The following is a 19,965-nucleotide window of genomic DNA, read 5'->3' on the forward strand; positions in this document are numbered from 1 at the left end:
AAATTTCCCTCTCAAGTACTGTTTTAGGGTCACGATGTATGCATACACAGACAGACCTAGTAAAAGAATCCTTAAGACTTTTAATGCGCGGAAATAAACACAAAGAAAATAGCCACATGTAGTAATTTTCTTAATTGGCAGATCTAAGAAAATTTATCCTTCACTTCATGATTTAATCAAATAACTAAAGCAAAAATTGAACTGCAAAGGAGTTATGGAAATTAGAAAATATTGCATCTTTCAAGTGAATCTCTGGTCTTGCTTCTGTCTGCCAGGAAGTTCATCTGAGCAGGACTTGGCCTTCTAGGACTCCTTAAGTGTTTTTTAAGCTCTCCCCGTTGGCTCTGTGAACAAAAGGAGACCAGCACACATGACGTTCTTACTGCTGACCTTACAGAGAAAACCATAAGGAGAGATATCCTAAAGCGTGCTCCTTCTAATATACGTGCGCGATAACCTTGGGCTAGATTTAAAAAGATTTAAGAGAAATTGAAGAGTCCAAGGTCAACTATAAATTAAAAATTCTATTTAGCAGCCCAGGCACCTAAATTCTCCAAGTGTCTATGACTTTAGTATACATTATAAACTCATAATTCTCTTTTTGCACACACCAAAGCCCAGCTAAGGAGCTCATGCCCTGTCCTATGCTACCTGCTGTCTAAGTGTCCAAAGGCGCCCACGCTGCGGGCACACAGTTTGTCTAACACTGGCAGTTTTGGAACCCAAACACAGTGCAATGTTGGCTGCCTTTCAATTTGCAGTGCCACAACTTTTTTTCCTCCCATCTTACAAGGGGATTTGGGATTAAACCACCCTCCCAAGACATGGAAAATTCAGTTGTTTGCGTATCATGAGCGGGTTGAAGTTGTTTCTTGCGAAGTCTGAGAAAACGGTTAGCTACCGCCAACGCTAAACGTTATGCTGTGCTGGCGGGTGACAACTGAAGCAGCACGGAGCTCTGTAGGTGCCCAGGTCTTTTTTTCAATCGGACCTGTTCAGACTGTGAGATCTCAGGGCAGGAACCATCAGCTGTGCTTTTAAATCATCATAAAAATGTCACTTTCTTCTTATTTGAAGATGACAGTGAAGGAGGGGGAAGATGAGCCAGGTTTTTGTTTCTTTATTTGTAATAAAGCAAGGAAAAAAAAAAAAAGGATCACGTGCATCAGGAACTGGAGAGGAAACTCCCCTATTTCTTCACCTCTAATGTTAGGAATAACAACTTTCCTACCTTTACCATAGGCTTCCATGTGACTGTAAACCTTCTTGTTCCTTAATAAAACAATATTCTTCAAAAACTTTCAGGATCAGTGAGTTAGAAAAAATGTTAAAATTCTGCTAGCACGCATTTAGGGCTGAGTTTGACTGAAAAATTCCATTCCCTCTCAACAAGGTTAACACTGAATGAAATCCATTCCCTGTCTCCATAAACGTGCATTCTCCACTTGTGCTTTTGAAACCGGTATGGATGAGGCAGAATTTTTCAAAGCCAAAAAAGCATTTGCAAATTTAAATACTACATAGGGTTTCTTTATCCTAAAGAACAGCATGCAACCATCACAATATCGAGTGGTCTCATGTAACACAGTCCATTTTGCCGTCTGCCAGTAAGCCTTACACAACTTTGCTTTTAAAAATAAAAGAACAGGGATTGTAATATTTATGATTCTTTAAATCAACAACTGTACAGAAAAAGACTGTTCCTGAGAACGTTCCTGTTAGCTGGAATTTCACAAGGGCACTAACCCTTCTATCACTTATTAATAAACTTAGTGCCTCAAGGCTCCAATTAGGTATTAGAACACAGTGATAACAGCCATTGTAAATGTGCAAGACAAATCTTCCCTAAGGGACTATAATACAATATTGTTTAAAAAAAACTAGTAATTTCTTAAAATAGCTTTACAGCCATGGCAGGCTATTACTAACTTTGGCCTAGATCCTGCAATGAAAATGTGTGTTGTGAGTCTCCATTGAGTAAGAGATGGCAAGGAACTTGCTCTTTTTGTAAAAGCCCATTAAAAATGTAAGTCCCTGTTACAAATTGGATTTTTTTTGTTCACTTTCGGCAAAAAAACAGGGTAGTTTACAGTCGACGCTGAAAATCTGCTCTAAGAGTTACCAACGATATTAAATAAAATACTATTGAGAACACCCCAAAGCCATAAAGTGCCATAACTAACACACAAGTAGAAAAGACAAGAGATCTGCTTGTTGACCTGGACGATGAAGCAGCCTTTGACTACAGATAAAACCTTTGATTTAGATCACATCCACAGCATTAGCTGAGGTGTCTGGAGTCAGCTAACTGCATGGACCCACCGCAGATGGCGGTGGCTGGTGCGCACAGAGCTGGCTGGGGGACTGTCCTGTCTTTTGGTCTACAGACCTATGCCCGTGGCCTGAAACTCCTTTCCCACCAACGTAGGTGCGAACAGCACTTTGCACACACGTTTCTCAAGAGCGGCAGGAAAGATGGCTATTTCCAAAACTACATTCCCAACGCGTACAATTTTCCCAGCTCCTGATTTTCCAACTTGCGCCCAGGCTGGCCGCGATCCCCTTTGCGGCGCAGCTCGTCCTCGGCGCATCTGTGTCCGTGTGCGCGGACCCCGACTACCGGACACCCCAACGCGGGCTGACGCCACCGCGGTTCAGCGCGGGGGGCTCCCCGGGGCTGCGGCTGCCGGCGGGGCGGGGGAATGGGGTCCGGACCCCGGCGTGGGGGTGTGGGGTGGTGTCCGCGCCCGGTGGGTGTCGGGCGGCGGCGGGAGGAGGGGTCCCGCTGCGCGCCGCGGGGTCCGCCCAGCTCCGCCGCTGCACGGGCTGCGGCAGGCAAGGAGCGGCGGCTCCTCGGAGGAGGAGGAGGAGGAGGAGGAGGAAAGGCGGGGGTGTGGGGGGGGTGTCCCTCTGAGCGGAGCCGGCCGCAGCGAGAGGCGCGGCGAGGCGAGGCGGGGCGGGGTGGGCGCAGGAGGCGTGGAGGGGAGCGCGGAGCGGCGCGGAGGGGCGCGTGCCATGCGCGGCGCGGAGCGGCGGGCGCGGCAGCCGGCGGGCGGCTGGCTGGCGGGCTCAGCATGCGCGGGCTGTGCCTGTGCCGCCGCCGCCGCCGCCCCCCCCCACTCCTCCTCCTCCTCTGCCTGGTGGCCGCCGCGCCGGGGCTGTGCGGGGGCAGCAGGAACTGCCCCGACCTCATCGTGGACCGCTGCCTCTGCGCCGCCGAGCGCTCCAAGGGGCCCGGCCGCCCGTCCCTCCGCATCAAAGTGGTCTGCAGCGGCGGCGACTTGGTGGAAACTTTGCAGCCCGCCGTGCTGCCCAACCGCACCGTGTCCCTGTGAGTACGGCCCGGCGGGGGCAGCGGGGCAGCGGCCACCTGGCGGCGGACGCCCCGGGGGCTCCTCCCGCGGGGGTGCCCCCAAGGAGAAGGGGGGGTGTGCGGGGTGGGGGGCGTGTGTGGGACCCCTCGGCGCGGCCGTGCCCGCTGCCGTGGGGCCAGGCAGAACCGCTCCGCGCTGATTACAGCCCTGGCCCGGCTTTTAAAAAGTATGTGAGAGTTCGGGGTTGGTGGTTTTTTGTTGGGGTTTTTTTTTTGTTGTTTGTTTGTTTTTCTTGTTTTGTTCTCAGTTTGGAAACTCGTGCTGGCGTTTCGGTGGAGCCGGGGAAGCTGGGGCTTACCCCGATGTAAATTGCATGCTGCTGGGCACGGTGGTTTGGGAAATGTCAGCGCTGGCAGAGCTGATGGAGCTCCCCGGTGCACCTTTCCGCCGGCGACGGGATGGGCTCAAACTATCCGGGCAATAAACGAACGGTACCGATAATGGTAAACTGCCTTCTGGAGTCCTCTGTGATGTACCGTTTTCCCCCTTCTCTCTCGTCTCCTCTAAATAAAGTTTGGAATGTCATGTCTCCTTTTTTTAACAGGAATTTGTGTACGAGCGTTTGAAACGACCCCAATCTCCAGTATTGTTCTAAGTTGTCTGGTGATTGAAAATGATTCACAGTTTGGTGTTTTGCCTCCCCCCCCACCCCCCAAAGTGACTTGGAAATAGGTTATGATGTTTTATTGCCTGTTGCACATAGCTGAGCTTGAATAAATGGAATGTTAAGTGAAGCAGTAGAACTTCTTGTAACTGTATCATCAAGTATAGGTGAAAGTAATGTCCCTGTAATGGACCCAAGCAGTAACAGCTCTGTGACATTTACCCTTTAGATCATGCACACATCAACAGATCTTTTACTGTTGAATTTAGTTCTGTTGACAATTCCTGCTGTGAACATCTCCACTGTTCACTGCATTTTCTTTAAGTCAACACTTTTAGGAGACAACTGGTAAAGATAGTAATTTATAACATCTGGGGAGCTTGTGCTTGTAAACTTACAGATGTGCTGTGTACGCTTCAGTTCTGTTTTAGCTCTAACTGTTGAGTGACCTGATGCTGATTAGCTGTAGGCTGATTATTCTTTTGGGAAACTTTTGCTTGTTATTATATAAGATAAAACAACTACACTTCCTGCTAAATTTTAATAGACTGGTTTAGAATAAAATTATTACATTAACATAAGTTTTAACCTAAGTGATAAATTCACTGCTACTTTTGTAGTTTATATAACTGGCTATATAGCTATAGTTTGGACTCCCCAAATAGTATAAAATGTCGACGTCTTGGGCAGGCGGAAACTATTTTTTTCCATTGGATAAAGGTCTGTAGAAACTCTCACACGCAGCATGTCTGCAAAGGTTTTTCTTCTTAAGCGTTGATTTGCAGAGCCTTGTTTAGATCACTTTTTTTTTTTTTTTAAGAAACCTTTCTCTTAATGAGGTAAGTACCAGTAGGTGAATCCAGCTGACCATAAGATCAACAGAAGTATGTATTCACTGTAATGAAAAGAAATGGAATTGGAAACAGAAGTCAGAAAAGCTGAACGGGGGAGGTGGTGCATTTGCAGTGGCAGGTGGGAGGATTTGCTCACTTGTAGGTATGATTTAAGGCAGCAGTAGCAAACTTGATACTATCGCCCTAAACATGCGCGTTTCAAGTAACACTTGCTCAAACTCATTAAAAAGATACTTTTTCAACTTAATTACAAGTAGCCATTGACCTAAGAGGTGATCAGCTGTCCTTAGTTGATATAAGACATGCAAACCATTGTTTTTTATTGCATTTCAAGTGGACAATTACAGTACCATGTATCACCTAAACTTACCCTTTTCCTCTTACAGTCTGTCTTCTCAGGCTTGTTTTGTTTTGTTCTTTTTTTTTTTGTTTTTTTTTTTCTTCTCAATACGTAAATTTAAGGCTAACTCTTGAAGGCAAAAGGAAAAAAAGTTTAAAATCTGTCTTAGGGACATAATAATTTTCAGTAGCTGGAACATACAGATGACAATTTGATTGAATGTGTCAAAGATTTTCCAGGAGAAACTCTTTGTGATGATTTAAATTACACTTGTGAGATCCGGCCAGCTGCAGAAAATATTGATAAAAAGCTCAAACGTTAGTGCTCTTACATTTGTTTTTGTAGCTGCATGGAAGACTTGGGCAAAAGAGAATATTCTAGTAGACGCTGCCTGATTCCATTCAGTTTTATGGGCCCACAGAGAGAAAGAGAGCTTTAACATATGGAACGTAGCCTTTTGGATTGCTTTATCAATTAAGAAATATAGAGGTGAATAAAGGAATGCAGATGAATAAAGGAATTCAGAGGCAGCAATGCTGCAATGAAACAATGTAGCAAACAGTTTGGGGGGTTTGGGGCGGTTTAAGTAATCTTCTTGTATATATATTTAGTATACAGGGATGCTGCTTCCCTGGTGCTATTTTCTTTTGGAAGGGAAAATCGAAGCCAAACTCTTTTAACTATTCTGCAAAGATGACAGAGGAATTTCCTCTGCTGTATCTCTTAATCCATTAAGAGGTGAAGCTGTGGATGTGTAATGTTTCCTTTACATGCTAGGTAATGTTGCTTATCAGCAAATTTAAGAAGTTACAGTTTGTGAGTTTAATATTTTTTTTCACCTAAGTGACGGTGGACGTTGGCTGAGTTTGATGATTTAGGCTCTTTATGGCATATATGTACTAAAAATATCGCTACTGAAAATACTTCTGACTCAGTCACACACGGTGACTACGAACTAGTGTGAAGTCACTGAAGAAATGCTTATTCTTGACAGGTTCGGACCAATTATTTCCAGCTTATGAGGTGGGGAAGTCTGCATGGTTTCTTTGAAATCATATGAACACTAGAGCTATTCACTACTGTCTGAATGTTCCCAATAATAAACAATTGCATTAGAAATAACATCAAAATATAAGCTGATAAAGCAACTATCCCCTCCTCTTTATTTTATATTAAAAAAACAAAACCAAGAAAAGAAACTTGTTCTGGACTCTGTTTTACTGTCTTTAGTGTTTTACTGCTTTGGAAATGGAATTCAAGTCCTTAATGTGGATCAAAAGAAAAAACTTAGCTGTAGCTTCACAAAGTATTTGCATGTATCTTGTTAAAAGGGATTTTAGCCCTTATTGATTTGCAACATGTATTTCTGTGCCTTGTATATCGAATCACTAATTTATGGGATTCGCTCTCCCGACTTTCCTCTTGGTAGGCGTGGAAATGTAGACCCAACAAGGAGGAGTCATATCCCTTCAGGATAATACAGTTTTCTCAGTTTAGACTTTATGGTTGAGTACTTGGGAATTCTTATATTGAATCAATATTTTATAGTTGTCTTTTTTTTTTCCCCCCCCCCCAATTGTGTGATTGGGTCGTTAAAGTGTAACTCTAGAGAAAAAGACTATTTGCAATTTCCCTTCTCTTTAATGCTAACAGAAATTTTAGTTGTTAAACTTTTGACTGACTTGCTGAAATTTGGGCTACATGGAATATGACAGTAAAAATTGTGTTGCTGCTTTTTGCAACGCACAAGTTCTACAATTTGAAATTTCGTGAGTTAGCAGATTGGATTCTTTTCTAAGTTATTCCATGTAAAGTGGACAGTATATTGGTAGGTTACTTTCTGTACTTTTTTTTTTTTCCCCCCATCAAGTGGTGTTAAAAAGTTTATCGTTTTAGTCTTAGAAGTTCTAAGTTCAATATGTGTCTTGATGTCACTGGGCAGGATATACTTTGAAGTCACAAATGTCATCACTTTCTGCTAGTAGCATCGCTAATGGTTTTTTTCCTCCCTCAATTTGAAAGAAAGTCCAACATTTATCCTGAAGGTTGTTATTTTTACAGTTTTTCCCCACATATACACCTATGGAAATCTGCTGGTTTAACTCTCATGGTAGAAATGAAGAAAATTTAAGGTAGTGTGTGGCTCATAGCAATTTCATATCATATTGGACTCTCTGTGTTTTTTTTATATCTATGCATTTCTTCTGATCTTGAGTCAGAGTTTGTCTTGAATTCCTCAGTTCTCAATTTCAGCGTAAGCCTACATGACTCCAGTGGAAATCCACAGCCATAATACCTATGTAGGGGTTTTCATCTTTGAAGCACTCAACAGACATTAAGTAGCCTTCTGAAAGCAGCATTGTCCCGCTTTTCTCTGTGCCAAAATTACTTTTATGTCACATCCGTTTATAGCACGTCTACTGGAATTTATTCAAAGTTGTTATATTAATGTATTTGTTTCATGTCCAGTCTTGTCTTTTGCACTCCTATCTTCAGTTTAGGGTATATCAGTATGGTTTATTTAATATAAGCAACTTGCCGTAAAAATAGATCACAAAAATGTTTTTTATGTCCCAAAGAGCTTAGGGTTTATGCTAGCCAAAGCAAACAAAGCAAGAATTGAGGAAAGGATGAACAAAAAATATTAATTCAGTAGTTTTATTTCCCCATCTTAAAACTCACATCTTTTTCTTTCTTGATAGAAGATCTCATATAGCATTGCTAATCTGTAAATAACAGTGTTATTAAAGAAGGTAGGCTAATTCTCATGATAAAGGTTTTCATAAACTTTTTCACCTTGGTTAGCTTCCTGTGTTCACTCAAAAAGTGGCAGAAAAAAAGAATAAAAACCAGGTTTCCTGCTCCATTATTTATGTGTGTATATACATATTTATACATGCCTTCTCCAAAACTCTTAAAAAAAAAAAAAAAAAAAAAAAAAAAAAAAAGCCAGTTTGTTGTGAAAGAAACTCCTAACATAAAGCAAACTGACATAAAATACATGTAGGACTTGGAAGGTCTGGGACAGATGGTTGGGGAGAGCAAAATAAAGAGAAGAGAAAAACGCTAGAGATGAAAAGTCTTTAGATATTAGTCTAATCTTCCTTGATATTTTCATGTTCTAGATTCAGATAGAGTGGCCATACAATACCATAACTCAAAATATTTTATTTTTCTTTTTGTTATTTCTGATGAGGGAATATCTGCACCTGAATTCTTTGGTCTACTCATCAAGCAGTGTGATCACTTCCAAATTATGACTTTCTTTGGACGAAAGCGATGCATTGGCGTTGCTGGAAAGGATAACACAAGAGGAGGTTGTCCTGTTAAGGACAGTAGAACTCTCTCTGCAAATGATGTCCAAAATACAATAAAGGCTGCTTTAATAGTTACCCGATTAACTTTTTAAAGTTATACAAATCATGCTGAAGTTTCTTTCACTCTTTATTAATGTCTAAATGTTGTAAGTTTTGAGGAAAGCAGTTTGTGCAAGAGAATGGGATGGGACTTTTTGGAAACAGGTAACATTATTTTACAGTATTGAACAGTTCATTAATTTGGTAATTTCATGTAGAAACCGAGTTCTTTTTTTGCTGCGTACTGGGAACTTTGCAGTATTGCAATCTTAGACATATTTTCATTCCAGAGGTAAAAATAAACTGGTGAGGATAGGCAGGAGGATAGTAATGCATGTGGGAAGGGTGTTTTATCATGCAAGTGTATATCTGGTACCTACTGAGAAGTCCTAAGTGAAGTTGGGGTTTTATGATATGGTATAATTTGTCAGTTGGTTAGCTACTGACCTCGTTTGCCTTTAAGCAGGAAGAGATTTAGTACATATCACTGGCTCTTTTTTTTTTTTCTTGTTTTTGTAGGTTGGCCGAATGTTCGTAAAGCCTATTTAATTTTAACTATCAGGAGATCTGTGTCACAGAAATTTGTTTCTGAATTGTAGGTATTCTCATCTGTTGCGGTGAGGTAGTGGCCCGGCAGAAGGTGATTTATGTATGTGGAATTTGCTGTTATAGGAAGCGGCAGGAGTTGCAGCCCCTTGGGACCAAAGTACCGTCAGCCCTTAAAATGGACTGTTCTTTAAAGATTTGAAAATGTAGCGCGCTCTCCTTTTTTTTTCTTTTTTTTTATTTTTTTTTTTAGAAGGCATACTGAATTGTTTTCTCAAAATATATTTTTCTTTCCTTGTCCCCATCTAAATATCCTGACAGCATTGTAAGAGGTGAGGTGAAGAGGGGGGAGTGATGGCGTGGTGGGGAGAGAGGTGAGGAAGGGGAGAGGACTTGCCTAAAATGGGTCTGAAAAGCCAGAAAGAAAGGGTCTGAAGAATGTTTTTAAAATGAAGTTCTGTAGGTTTAATATTACATACATTCTCCTTTTTCTGTATCTTCAGGGGTTTAAAATCACAAACCTTATTTAATTGTTTGATGCCATGCAACAACAGGGTCATATTAACCCCTGTGACTCTGGAAGTCCGTTTATTCCTTTGCCATTAGCACAGCCCCAGAAACTTTCTGGGCAGAAGCAGCCAGAGTAACGCCGCTTTCTTGCGTGAAGTTTCTCCCTATTTGGGACCCTCTGTCATCACAAATTTTGCAGCTGTTGGATCCAACCATGGTCCAGAATATCCATCCCTACTTTCCTCACTGCTGTCTTTTGTCCTGTTTTTATAATGCAAATCTGGCATAAATCTGGAAGGTAAAGGGCAGAGTATCTATACCAAGGCAGAGGTTCTGCTCTTCCAGCCAGCAGGAAACATACATTCATATATACGAAGTTTACGCACTTCCTTTGTGCGTGTCTGAGAGTCAGAGCTTTGTGCCAGCCCGGGTTTCACTACTGCTTCATATTTGTGCGTGTTTTCAGGAATCACTATTTATGCTATTTGACTTAGACTCTTGAGGAAAAATTGCCTGTTGATTTCTAAGCGTCCTCCCTTTCCATCTTCCTGATAGAATACGCAAACCCTCGCAGCAGTAAAAGCGCAGACAACGTGAAAAGGTTGGCTATGTGCTTCTCTAAGCAACTGTGATTAACTTTGATCAATCACAAGTTTGCTGTCTAGTTCTAGGCTTCCCAAATATAATTTGGCTACAAACTCCTTATTATTTACAATATTAACATTTTTTTTCCATCTACTTTGGCAATTACGTAATACAGGGAACACACAGTTCAGGCTCGGTTCTTATTTTTGTGGCAACGTGCCATTCTTCACCCTTCTCTTCAAATCAGTTCCAACTGTGTTTTCATGCCTGGGACTGATTTGGGAGTAGTCTGAAGGTATGGTTAGTCATATGAAAACTCTGCTTTTGTAGTTTCCATTATAGCCTTACAGACTTGTTGACAGTTTCTTTTCTGTACTTGGGTGGATATAATCTTATCTGAACAGCAGTATGGCAAATGTATAAACTGTTTTGCCAATAAAGTAAGCACACAGTGGTTTATGGGTATTATGCTCCTAGATCTATAAATCTTTGCAAAAACCTGAGATTTATTCCCAGATTGTGTAGAATTTAGATTTGCTGATAGCTATGCATAAGTAAGCAAATTCTTTTAAACTTATGTTTTAAGCTTTCCTTTGGTGTGTGGCTCTCTTCTGAAATGGCTGTTCATCAAAACTCATGAAGGTATGAAGGCACTGACATGCATTTTCAGCGTATGTACTGTAGGCTTTGTATAACACAAAATGAAGTTTAATACATTTGCTATGTTATTAAGGTATCATTATGGTTTTTGAGTAACCTGATAAGTTAAGGCCTCCAAATTATGGACATTTATGATTCTCCTTTTTTATTGAAGAATTACTGTGATTTTTTTTTTTTTCTTCTAATAGCAACCAAGGCGATGGCTCCCTCTAAAACCCTTCTTTTCATGTTACAGGATAGACTGCCCCAGAGAGTGCATGTTTTATAGACAAAAGTATAAACTGGGAGGGTAAAGGTTTTACGGGTACCGTAACTTGAGAAAAGAACAAACTACATCATAGAGTGGAAAATAAGGTTTAAACTAGTAGTAACCAAATCAGGCTTGGAAAATTTGAAGAAAAGCATAGATTTAATGAAAGAATTGAACACTTACCATTACTATGTATTACTAGTTCCCTGGCAACAGTTATTTTGATATCTGCATTACAAATTAATACACATGGTATTGATTTCTTTGAGAGCAGAGGGGTGGAAGAAGAGCGTAACCTGTTTGTGAGCAACTTTATTAATACAGTAGGTTTTATAGAAATGTCAGAGGAAGTATGCTGAAGTATTAGGAAAGGTTCCTCTACTGGAATGTGGTAACAACCTGGCACAAGAAGAAGCCTATCAGCGTTTAAGAGTGATGGAGAAGAAAAACAAAAGTTCTTACTAATTTTGAGGACTCAAATTTACCAGCGCTCCCGAGTAACTGAGTTTTTACACATTAACATGTGTCCTATGAGGGGAGCTTCGGCCACTAAGAAAAATGCTTAATTCTCTCTGTCTTCCATGGGCCATCCTCTGTGCTTGGACCCATCTGCTGTTATTCCCACAACCTTTTAATTCTGCACTTCCCTTTTTATTATTATTCTTGTTGTTGTTATGACATTGATACTTCTCCCCATTTTTTTCTCTTCTCATCTGCCTCTTGTTTTGTTCACTGCTTATATGTATTGCGCACTTTACTGCAAACGGGCTTTTAAAAAAGGAAAAAAACCTCTCTCTCTCCTCATCAGCTCTGGTCTTGGTCCTCTGTCAGGCTCCACTTCTCTGTCAGCCACTGCACTTCCACGGCTGTGTGATGCAGCCTCTGCTTTCAGTCCATGGTCGCCACCAATTCTTTAGTCTTACGTGAATTTCCAGTTCCTTCTCCTTTTCTAAAACCCTCCATTACGTATTCCCTCATCACCTTTGATCCTTGACTCATTTTATCCTTCTCTTCTGAACTTACTGAGTGGAACTGAAATGAGTGAGGAGATGGGTCCTCAGAGAGATGCGAATTAAGTCCTGGAGTTCAGCGGTGCCTGGAATTGGGGCCAGGCAGATGGAGTTGATCCTATTACACAACTTACAAACAAGAAAAATGTTTGAATCTCTAGCTCTGCCTCCACACAGCGTTTATTGTTAAAACTGCTGCCAGCAGACTAGAGGAGAAGTCCGAAGGTGGTTGTGTCAAGCAGTAATTTTATGTTGACCCACGAAACATGTTGCTGGCGATCAGAGGGAACAGTCAGAATGATCAGATTTGTTTTCCATCCCCAGCATTGTGTATTGTTTAGAAGGGAAGAGGAAAAGCTTGTTCTCTAGTTTTCTCTACACCTTTGTGACAACAACATTCGAACAATATTGCAACTGCCCTTCCAAAACCGCGGTGTGTGTGTAACGCAAATAATTAGAGCGATAAAGATGAAATCTTAATGCGTGTTGTCATTCTCACTGCAGTTCTTGAGCCAGAAAACTAAACTTTTCAGTATGCAGGCAAATCTAAGCTTAAGGGACTGCATTCCTTTCTCCTGTGATAGAGCTCGTATTATTCATGTTTCAAGTTTATCATATAGCTCTATCTATTGCATTTGATCAAGTTCGTGAACTGCTCTCAGCTATGGCTGTCACAGTTGACAAATCTGTACTAATTTTGCAACAGGCACAATTTTCCATCCGCACTACATACGGGTTGCAGGAAAGGAAACACAATCAAAATGCCCAAAACAAAGCATGCTTTCCCTTGGAAGAAAACAATACGTTATTCCCTCGGTAGCAAATGTCATCATTATAACGCTTTTGTGTTGGGCACGCGTTTTTCGAATCGTATTGGACCAACAATTTCATCATTAGGCTTATTTATTACTAGATTACCTGATGGAGTCATGCATCACCTCATCTATAGCAAGGTAATTATCTGTAGAGGGAGAATGGTGAAATTTTGTTATATTATGCTTCAGGTAACTCTGCAAAGTATGCTATCATGATTGTTTAAAGGAATTTGGATTACATGGTGCTCAGAAGATGGAGTCAAGCTGTGGGAGTTATGGCACCAGATATTCAGGTAGCTGTTAAACTACTGGCGCATGTGAGAATAATATCTGTAGTTAGTTTCTTTATGGGGAGTTTTTCCTCCATGTTTGGTAGCAACAGGCGCTCAGAAAGTTAATCTGCTCTTTTCCTTGGGTTATATCATATAGGAGTCTTGTGGGGAGACGTTACATACTTTTTTCCTTTAATGTTGGGAGACTTTGGTATGAATGCAAGTCCATCCAGTGCGAGCAGGAAGCCATCTTTAAGGGTTTGGGGTTTTTTTCCTTTTTTTTTTTTTCTGGTGGTCATGCTTTCCTTTGCTTTCCTTTGCTTTCTTTAGCAAAAGTGCTGCTAGAGTCACATTACGTTCTTAGGATTTGAGGACCTGTTTTTTTGTGAACCGTAAGTATACCTGAGGAAGAGCAGAGGCTGCAATATGAACATCAGAAAATGACATGATGTCAGTCATAGATGTTTGGTATTTATCTATTTGTATGATTTAACGTGTATTAAATGAACGTCAACTGCTGTTCATGTTAAATAAGGACTTACCTGGCCTATTTATATACTTGCTAGTCCTCATGGAGCTATAGCAGATGTTCTAGTGCTAATGTCTTTAAACAGAAAAAGAAACAATGAAATTTGCAGAAAAAGGGAATGTAATTTCTCTAACACTTTTCTTTGTCTTTCCCTTTATTTCTATAATAAAAGGGTGAATAATGAGAATTCTAACTCTTAAAATGTGGGGGAAAAAAACCCTACATTATTGGTCATTTATTGTTGTACTATTCATAATTCTCTCCACTTTCCACACAATTACATGTTATAAATAACAATGTAAAGAGTCAACAAGAGAGATTGAAGAAGCAAAAAATAACCGTAAGAGCTAAATAAATGTAATAAATTCTAATCTTCTGCATTCAGAGCAAATGAAGTTACTGCTCTAAAGTACTTCATGCTTATTGATTATCATTGTAAACCTGTTTCTAATAAACTATTATTTCAGAAATAATTCTCATTAATTAAATTGTGCCTATGTTTAATACCTAGTCCATTAGAGAATTGGTCCATAAAATGGTCTTCATAACAATTTTACACAGTTAAACAGGAAGTTGCTGACTAGGACGACATCTTATTTTTGAATAAATAACACAGCAGTATCGCTAATTGGATAAAATGACTTAAATATGGAGGATATTTTCATTTATTTTCCTGTCTTGTTAATAAGACTAAGGGAATTTGTTGCTTGAATCTCCCTGTAATTAAATGCTCTTTAATTTTTTACTTTCTGTAGGTACCTTTGAAGAACTCAGCTCAACTACTTGCTATTGTTATTATGGCTGCTTTACAAGCGGAATACTTGGCTACCAAGCTATTTGGTAACGAAGAGGGAGGAATTAGATGCCAAGCCCCAGTTTGGAAGAGATTAGAGCAAATAATTTTTTAATGCTAGCTTTCCAGAGTACTGCTTTAGCTGAGGCAGAGTGATTGTTTTAAACAAATAAAATCCCTCAAGTAATCATTTATTAAATAGCACTGAAGTCAAGTTGGGTTGGGATATTTTTTTTGTTTGGTTGGGTTTTTTTTTCTCTGAAAGTAGCTGTCAAAACGGTGGTATTGAATTATATGTTGAGCCAGTGCTTCCATAAGATTAGTTAGACTATAAGCCCTTTAGGTTGGCTGGCGTTTCCTTTTTTGAAATTGGAATAGCTCATAAAGCTTTGGAAAAAGCTTTAGGCTGAAGAACTGGGGCAGCCGGGTTTCCCGTCTGTTTTTACTTGCTGCTTTGCGATTTTGTATGAATTTTCAGTTACTAATATTGTTTTGCCATCTGTAAAAAAATATGAGACGTGGACTTTAAAAATGTTTATGGTTACATAGCTTTTCATTTTCTGCAGTCTGAACTATCAATAAAAATACGAGTGGCAGTCCTGGACCAGACCAAACAGCCATGATGTAGCCCAGTGCCGTGTCTCCAGTTTAAAAGTGTTTAAAAGCAGGTGCCTAGGGTAGAGTAGCAGTGTGATATTTCCCACAAAGACCATCCTAACTCAGAGTTGTAGTTCCTGCGCATTTAATTTACCAAAATGGATTGTTTTTCGCAGCAGGGTCTGCCCCCCGCCCCTGCCCAACCCCATGCCAGTCCCTGCTTTTGGAGCATCCCGTGGTGAGAAGTAGCTACCATAGCTCAACTGCGTGCTGGCAAGGAAAGTCTTCCGCTTGTTTATTTCTGACTTTCAAGAGTTTCAAACTCTTTCTAACTTGTTTCAGCCAGAGCTGATGTGGTTATCATACTCAGGAAAATGGACCTGGTTCTGTCTTCAATAGGGGAATCTGCCTCTCTGCTTTTTTCTTGTTATCATTAGTCACTGTCAGTAAGCTGAAAGGCAAGGGGGTGATGAAATTTCAAGAAGAGAAATTAATTTATACTATTAATAGTATGATTTCTTATATGTAATTAACGTTGTGTTTAACTTTATGAAAAAAGAGCAGTGATAAAACTTTTTTTATAGTGAAAATCATTACGTCTAACTCAATCCATGGGGAAATGCATTGGTCTTCTAGGAAGAAAAAGGAAACTCTACTCCTGCTTTTAACATTTTCAATTAAATAAAAATGAATAAGATCTTGAAGTCAGCTTTCTCATTGGTTGTCCTAGTATTCTTGTGGCAGGTATTGATAGATTTTCCTGCTTCCCACTGTATTCCTGACCAATAAGTGCATCTTCCATTTTCCTTGTGTATTGAGGCCAGTATTTTGTGCTTCGTTTAGTTGTTGGCGCTGTGGAAAGGAGAGTGGGCAGAGGTCTGACCAAGAGAAAAAAACCTATCACATTGCAATAACAGCATGCCAGTGAAAAAAGATTTTGGAGGAGGTAAATGGCTTTAAAAGGTAGAGAATGCTGGTTGATTGGTCCTTTTTATGTTTTGGGGTTTTTTTTATTTGTTAAAAATAATTTTGATTGGTATTGATGCTGGCAATGTATTTGTTCAGAAAGACTGCAGCATGGCTCCGCTGATTGATAGCCCCTTTGCCTGAGTTAAGCTTCAGTTTTGTCTTTCTGTGTGTTCTTTAGTTCGCAGCTCTAAGACATAACACGCTGATTAATAGCAGTTAAGTAGATTTTGCTACTCATTGAGTATGGGTCACCAGTCTATTCATCTGAGACTGGAAGGAAATGGGTAAAAGAAACTAAAAGTGGAAAAATTCGCATTTTTGAGGGAAACAAAGGTTAAAATATTGACAGTATTATTTTAAACTATATTACTCTTTTTAGCTGATCTGGAAGAAATCTTTTTGTAATGCTCCCTCCTAGATATAGTCTCTCCGTATTATCTCTGTGGGGTGTGCATGAGGCTGATGCTCTCTGAACGTTTACTGTTTTGTGTAGGTTGGCCAAAAAACCTGTGTTTCATCCCTGTCTCTGGGCTTAGGGCATACTGCTATGCTCTTGCCTTTTATTTTTTTTTTTTATTTTGTTCTGTACCATTTTCCTGATTTCCTGCCGTACTGCTGGCTGTTTCTTTTTAATGTGGGTTTTTTGGGGTGTGTTTTGGTGTTTTGTTTGTTTTTTGTTTTTTGTTTCTTTTTTTTAAACTTGTAAATTATGGGAGCCACCTTCCAGGAACTGACCAGCAGGAAAGTCCTCTCCTTGACCCTTTAGTAGGAAAGCCTTTGCAGCTGTTGACTGTTCAGGGGTGCCTCATATCTGCCAGATTGACCCTGAAAGAGAAGATTAGAGGCAGAGTTAGAAGATACCTACACCCCATCAACCGGGTACTTCTTACAGTAGAGCAAAGTGCTTAAAATTCAGATCACTTCTTCCCTCTATTGATCTGCGTGTGTGGTTTGAGGATTTACAGACCTCGCAGAGGAGATCCCGCCCAGTCATCAGAGACACATCTGCTCTGCCAAGCACTTTCTACATGTCTGGAGAAATGTGTCCAGTGCTGACAGCGAGTCCGAGTCGAAGGCCGCAGAGGATGCTGTGGGATGCTGATGGGTTCCCCAGCCCTGAATGAGGATGTGGTTATAGGGAAAAGGCTGCTCGCTTTGAACTTGCAAGTGCTAGCTTCAAAGAGTACTTTTTGTCTGGTTTTGCAGTATATTGTAATAGAAGTTATTCTCCAGAAAGAGACATACCGATCACTGAACAATTAATGTTTTATGAAGGTTACTTTTCCAGTGCTTACAAGAGTAGTGAATGGGGGGCGGGGGTGAGAATCTGAGTTGATGTCTTGAATTTATGAATACTTCGTTAGCTCTCCTAGTCTTTTCCTCTGTTACTTTTCTGTGAGTTTCTGTGCTTAAGAAGATTCCTATTAAAACCAAGATGAAATTCAGCATTGATAAACGCTAAGCGAAAAAGGGTGTGCGGAACATTTTACCCTTACTTCTGCGTTGACTGACTCTGAACTAGACGCTCGTTATCTGCGGGAGTGATACTCTGGAGGTCTGTTGCGCCCTGTGAAAATGGCAGCTCAGCAGTAGTCAACACGCGTAACAGAACCAAACGCCTTGTTCCCACTGTGTAAGCCCACAGTGGTGCACCTGCGTCTTGGACACTGCGTACAGCTCTGGTTCTTCCACATCAAAAAGGGCGTAACAGGGCAAGAAAAGGTACAGAAACGTGGAGAGTTATGGAAAAGCTTGTGTGTGAGGAACGATGAATAGGTGGGGGAGTTTTATCCTGAAAACCTCTATTGTATGTTAAAAGTGAATAGGGAGGGTTATTCGCCGTTTTCCATAGCATAGGACTGAGGAGGCAACAAATTATTGGATTGCAGTTTTGTAAGAAATAAAAAGTAGGCTAGTTGCAGAGCTTCTTGCTGTAGTTTTTATATTCATGTATCTTCTCTTGACCACTGTCAAAGGCAGGACAGTGAGCTAAATAGACTCCTGTTTGACCTGCTCCTGATGACTTGTTGCTGTTCGGTATATTTATTTAGGATCCAGATGGAAAACATAAAGTTCTCAGAAGACGGAGTCGGGAGGAATGATTAGAGCCTGGGGCAGCTCTGTAGTGTAACCGGGATCACTTGGTGAGCTGGACTCCATAGATCAACATTCATTTTAACATGGCCAAGAACGTTGTCATATATCCAGAACAAAGACAGTAGTTGGCGCTCGCACGTTCCAGAAAGCAGTTCCAAAATGGTGTCACTGAAAAGCAGTTAATTATAATGGTGTCTAATCAGTTAAACATCTGTTCCTGGTGTGATATTACTAAAGGTACACTGATAGTATCATCTTGGATCCAAAAGCAGGGAATAAAAAGCAGAATTAAGGAATAAGTATTACTTCTGTTTGCTGCTACTGAGAAAAAGATGACTAGAAAAAGATGTTATAAACATATTTTAAAATTTCAAGGATGATTTAAGATCTAGAAAATATGTGCTCTATCCTTAAATGTGTTTTCATAAATCTCTCTTACTCCTTTGAGGTTGAGAAGTTATTTGATCATGTCCCATAGGTGTGTACACAGAAAAAAGATGTCTGATATTGGAGATAATTTAATTTGGAAAATAATGACATACAGTCATTGAGAGCTCAAACCAAATGCATTCAGAATAAGAATGCCAGTGGAAATCTAAGTGAGAGTAATTAACCTTTGGAAGACATAGGAACTTCTGAAGTAATGGATACTTCATTCCTTCTTAAATTAAGACTGAATATTGTAAAAGCTCAACAAGAAGTTAGTGGCTGGATGTGGCTTTTACTGGGAGAGGTTCTTTGCATTATGTGACATGATCACATTGGTCTCTTCTGAGCATTAAAGTAAATGAACTGGTGAAAATCTACTTCTAGTATGTATTCAGACATCCTTATATGAATACTACCAAAGCCATGATTGAAGTGGTTTTGGGCACGGACATAGAAATATCTACGCAATGTTTCTTTCCGTATGGGAGAAGGTGGCAATCTAGTCTAATACTTGTAAAAACGTGACTCATTTTTTTAAATGCAGAAATAGAATCATGGTAGTATCAAAATAATTATGTTGACTGTACAGTAGTACACTGTGTATTTGGAAATACTCAGCGCTGGAGAATTTCCAAGTGTCTTTTGGCTTGACACTGGCAAACGTGTTCCCCAGGTGTACTTCATCTGTGAATAGTTCTTCTGCTTTGAATTCTGCCAAATCCTCTGCCTCTAATTTAACTCTTGAGATGTCGAACCCAGTGATGTTAAAGGTGTTTGTTTATTATTTTATTATTGTATTAGTTATCCAACTAATTCCATTTCTCCTTCAAATTTAATCCCGACCAGTTTACCTACAAAATATGACAACAAAAAAGTTATTAGCATAAGGAGGTGCAGTTTAAAAATAATCAGACTGTGTCTGCATGCTTCTTTAATGAGCTGTATTTCTATTTTCCCTGTCTGTTGCTGCCAGTAGGATTTTTATTGGGCAGTGGGTGTTGGTAAAAGGGATGCTACAAAAAACCGGTATAGCTCTAAGTCAATGTATAGCAGCTTTATTGCAGAGATGAAAGTCACGAAGAGCTTTCTGATTTGAATGTTACCGGCCTTTGATCTTTAAATTCCTCATTAAGTTTAATGTTTCAGTAGCTACTGTTTTTAAAGTCTTCCCCTGTACCCTGTATTTTAAATTTAAACAAACAAACAAAAAAAAAGTGATTTCTGCAACTTGGCACTGTTTCTTTCCTGTACTAGGAAGTGTGATCTTTTAGCTATATTAAAAAGATTTCCTCTTGGTCTTTCTTAGTATTTTTTTAATAATTTATACAACAATGAAAGTAGTATGTTATAATTTATAAAGACAGGCTAAACAAGT

General features: G+C 40.1%; 1 protein-coding gene across 4 annotated transcripts in view; it reads left to right on the forward strand.

The window, feature by feature from the left end:
• Positions 1-2,945: 2,945 nt before the first annotated feature.
• The window catches only part of ADGRA1 (adhesion G protein-coupled receptor A1), a 272,861-nt gene continuing 255,841 nt past the window's right edge, over positions 2,946-19,965 (forward strand). For 2 of the 4 annotated variants that reach the window (XM_063339128.1, XM_063339129.1), the window contains exon 1: positions 2,946-3,331. In XM_063339128.1, coding sequence (XP_063195198.1) covers positions 3,075-3,331 — 257 coding nt within the window. In that variant the 5' untranslated portion in view covers positions 2,946-3,074. Of the gene's footprint in view, positions 3,332-8,632; positions 8,694-9,047; positions 9,124-19,965 lie in introns of those variants that run through there. The other 2 variants (XM_063339131.1, XM_063339130.1) reach the window with 2 other exon arrangements.

The sequence above is a fragment of the Chroicocephalus ridibundus genome, chromosome 6, assembly GCF_963924245.1.
Source record: "Chroicocephalus ridibundus chromosome 6, bChrRid1.1, whole genome shotgun sequence".
Taxonomy (NCBI): Eukaryota; Metazoa; Chordata; class Aves; order Charadriiformes; family Laridae; genus Chroicocephalus; species Chroicocephalus ridibundus.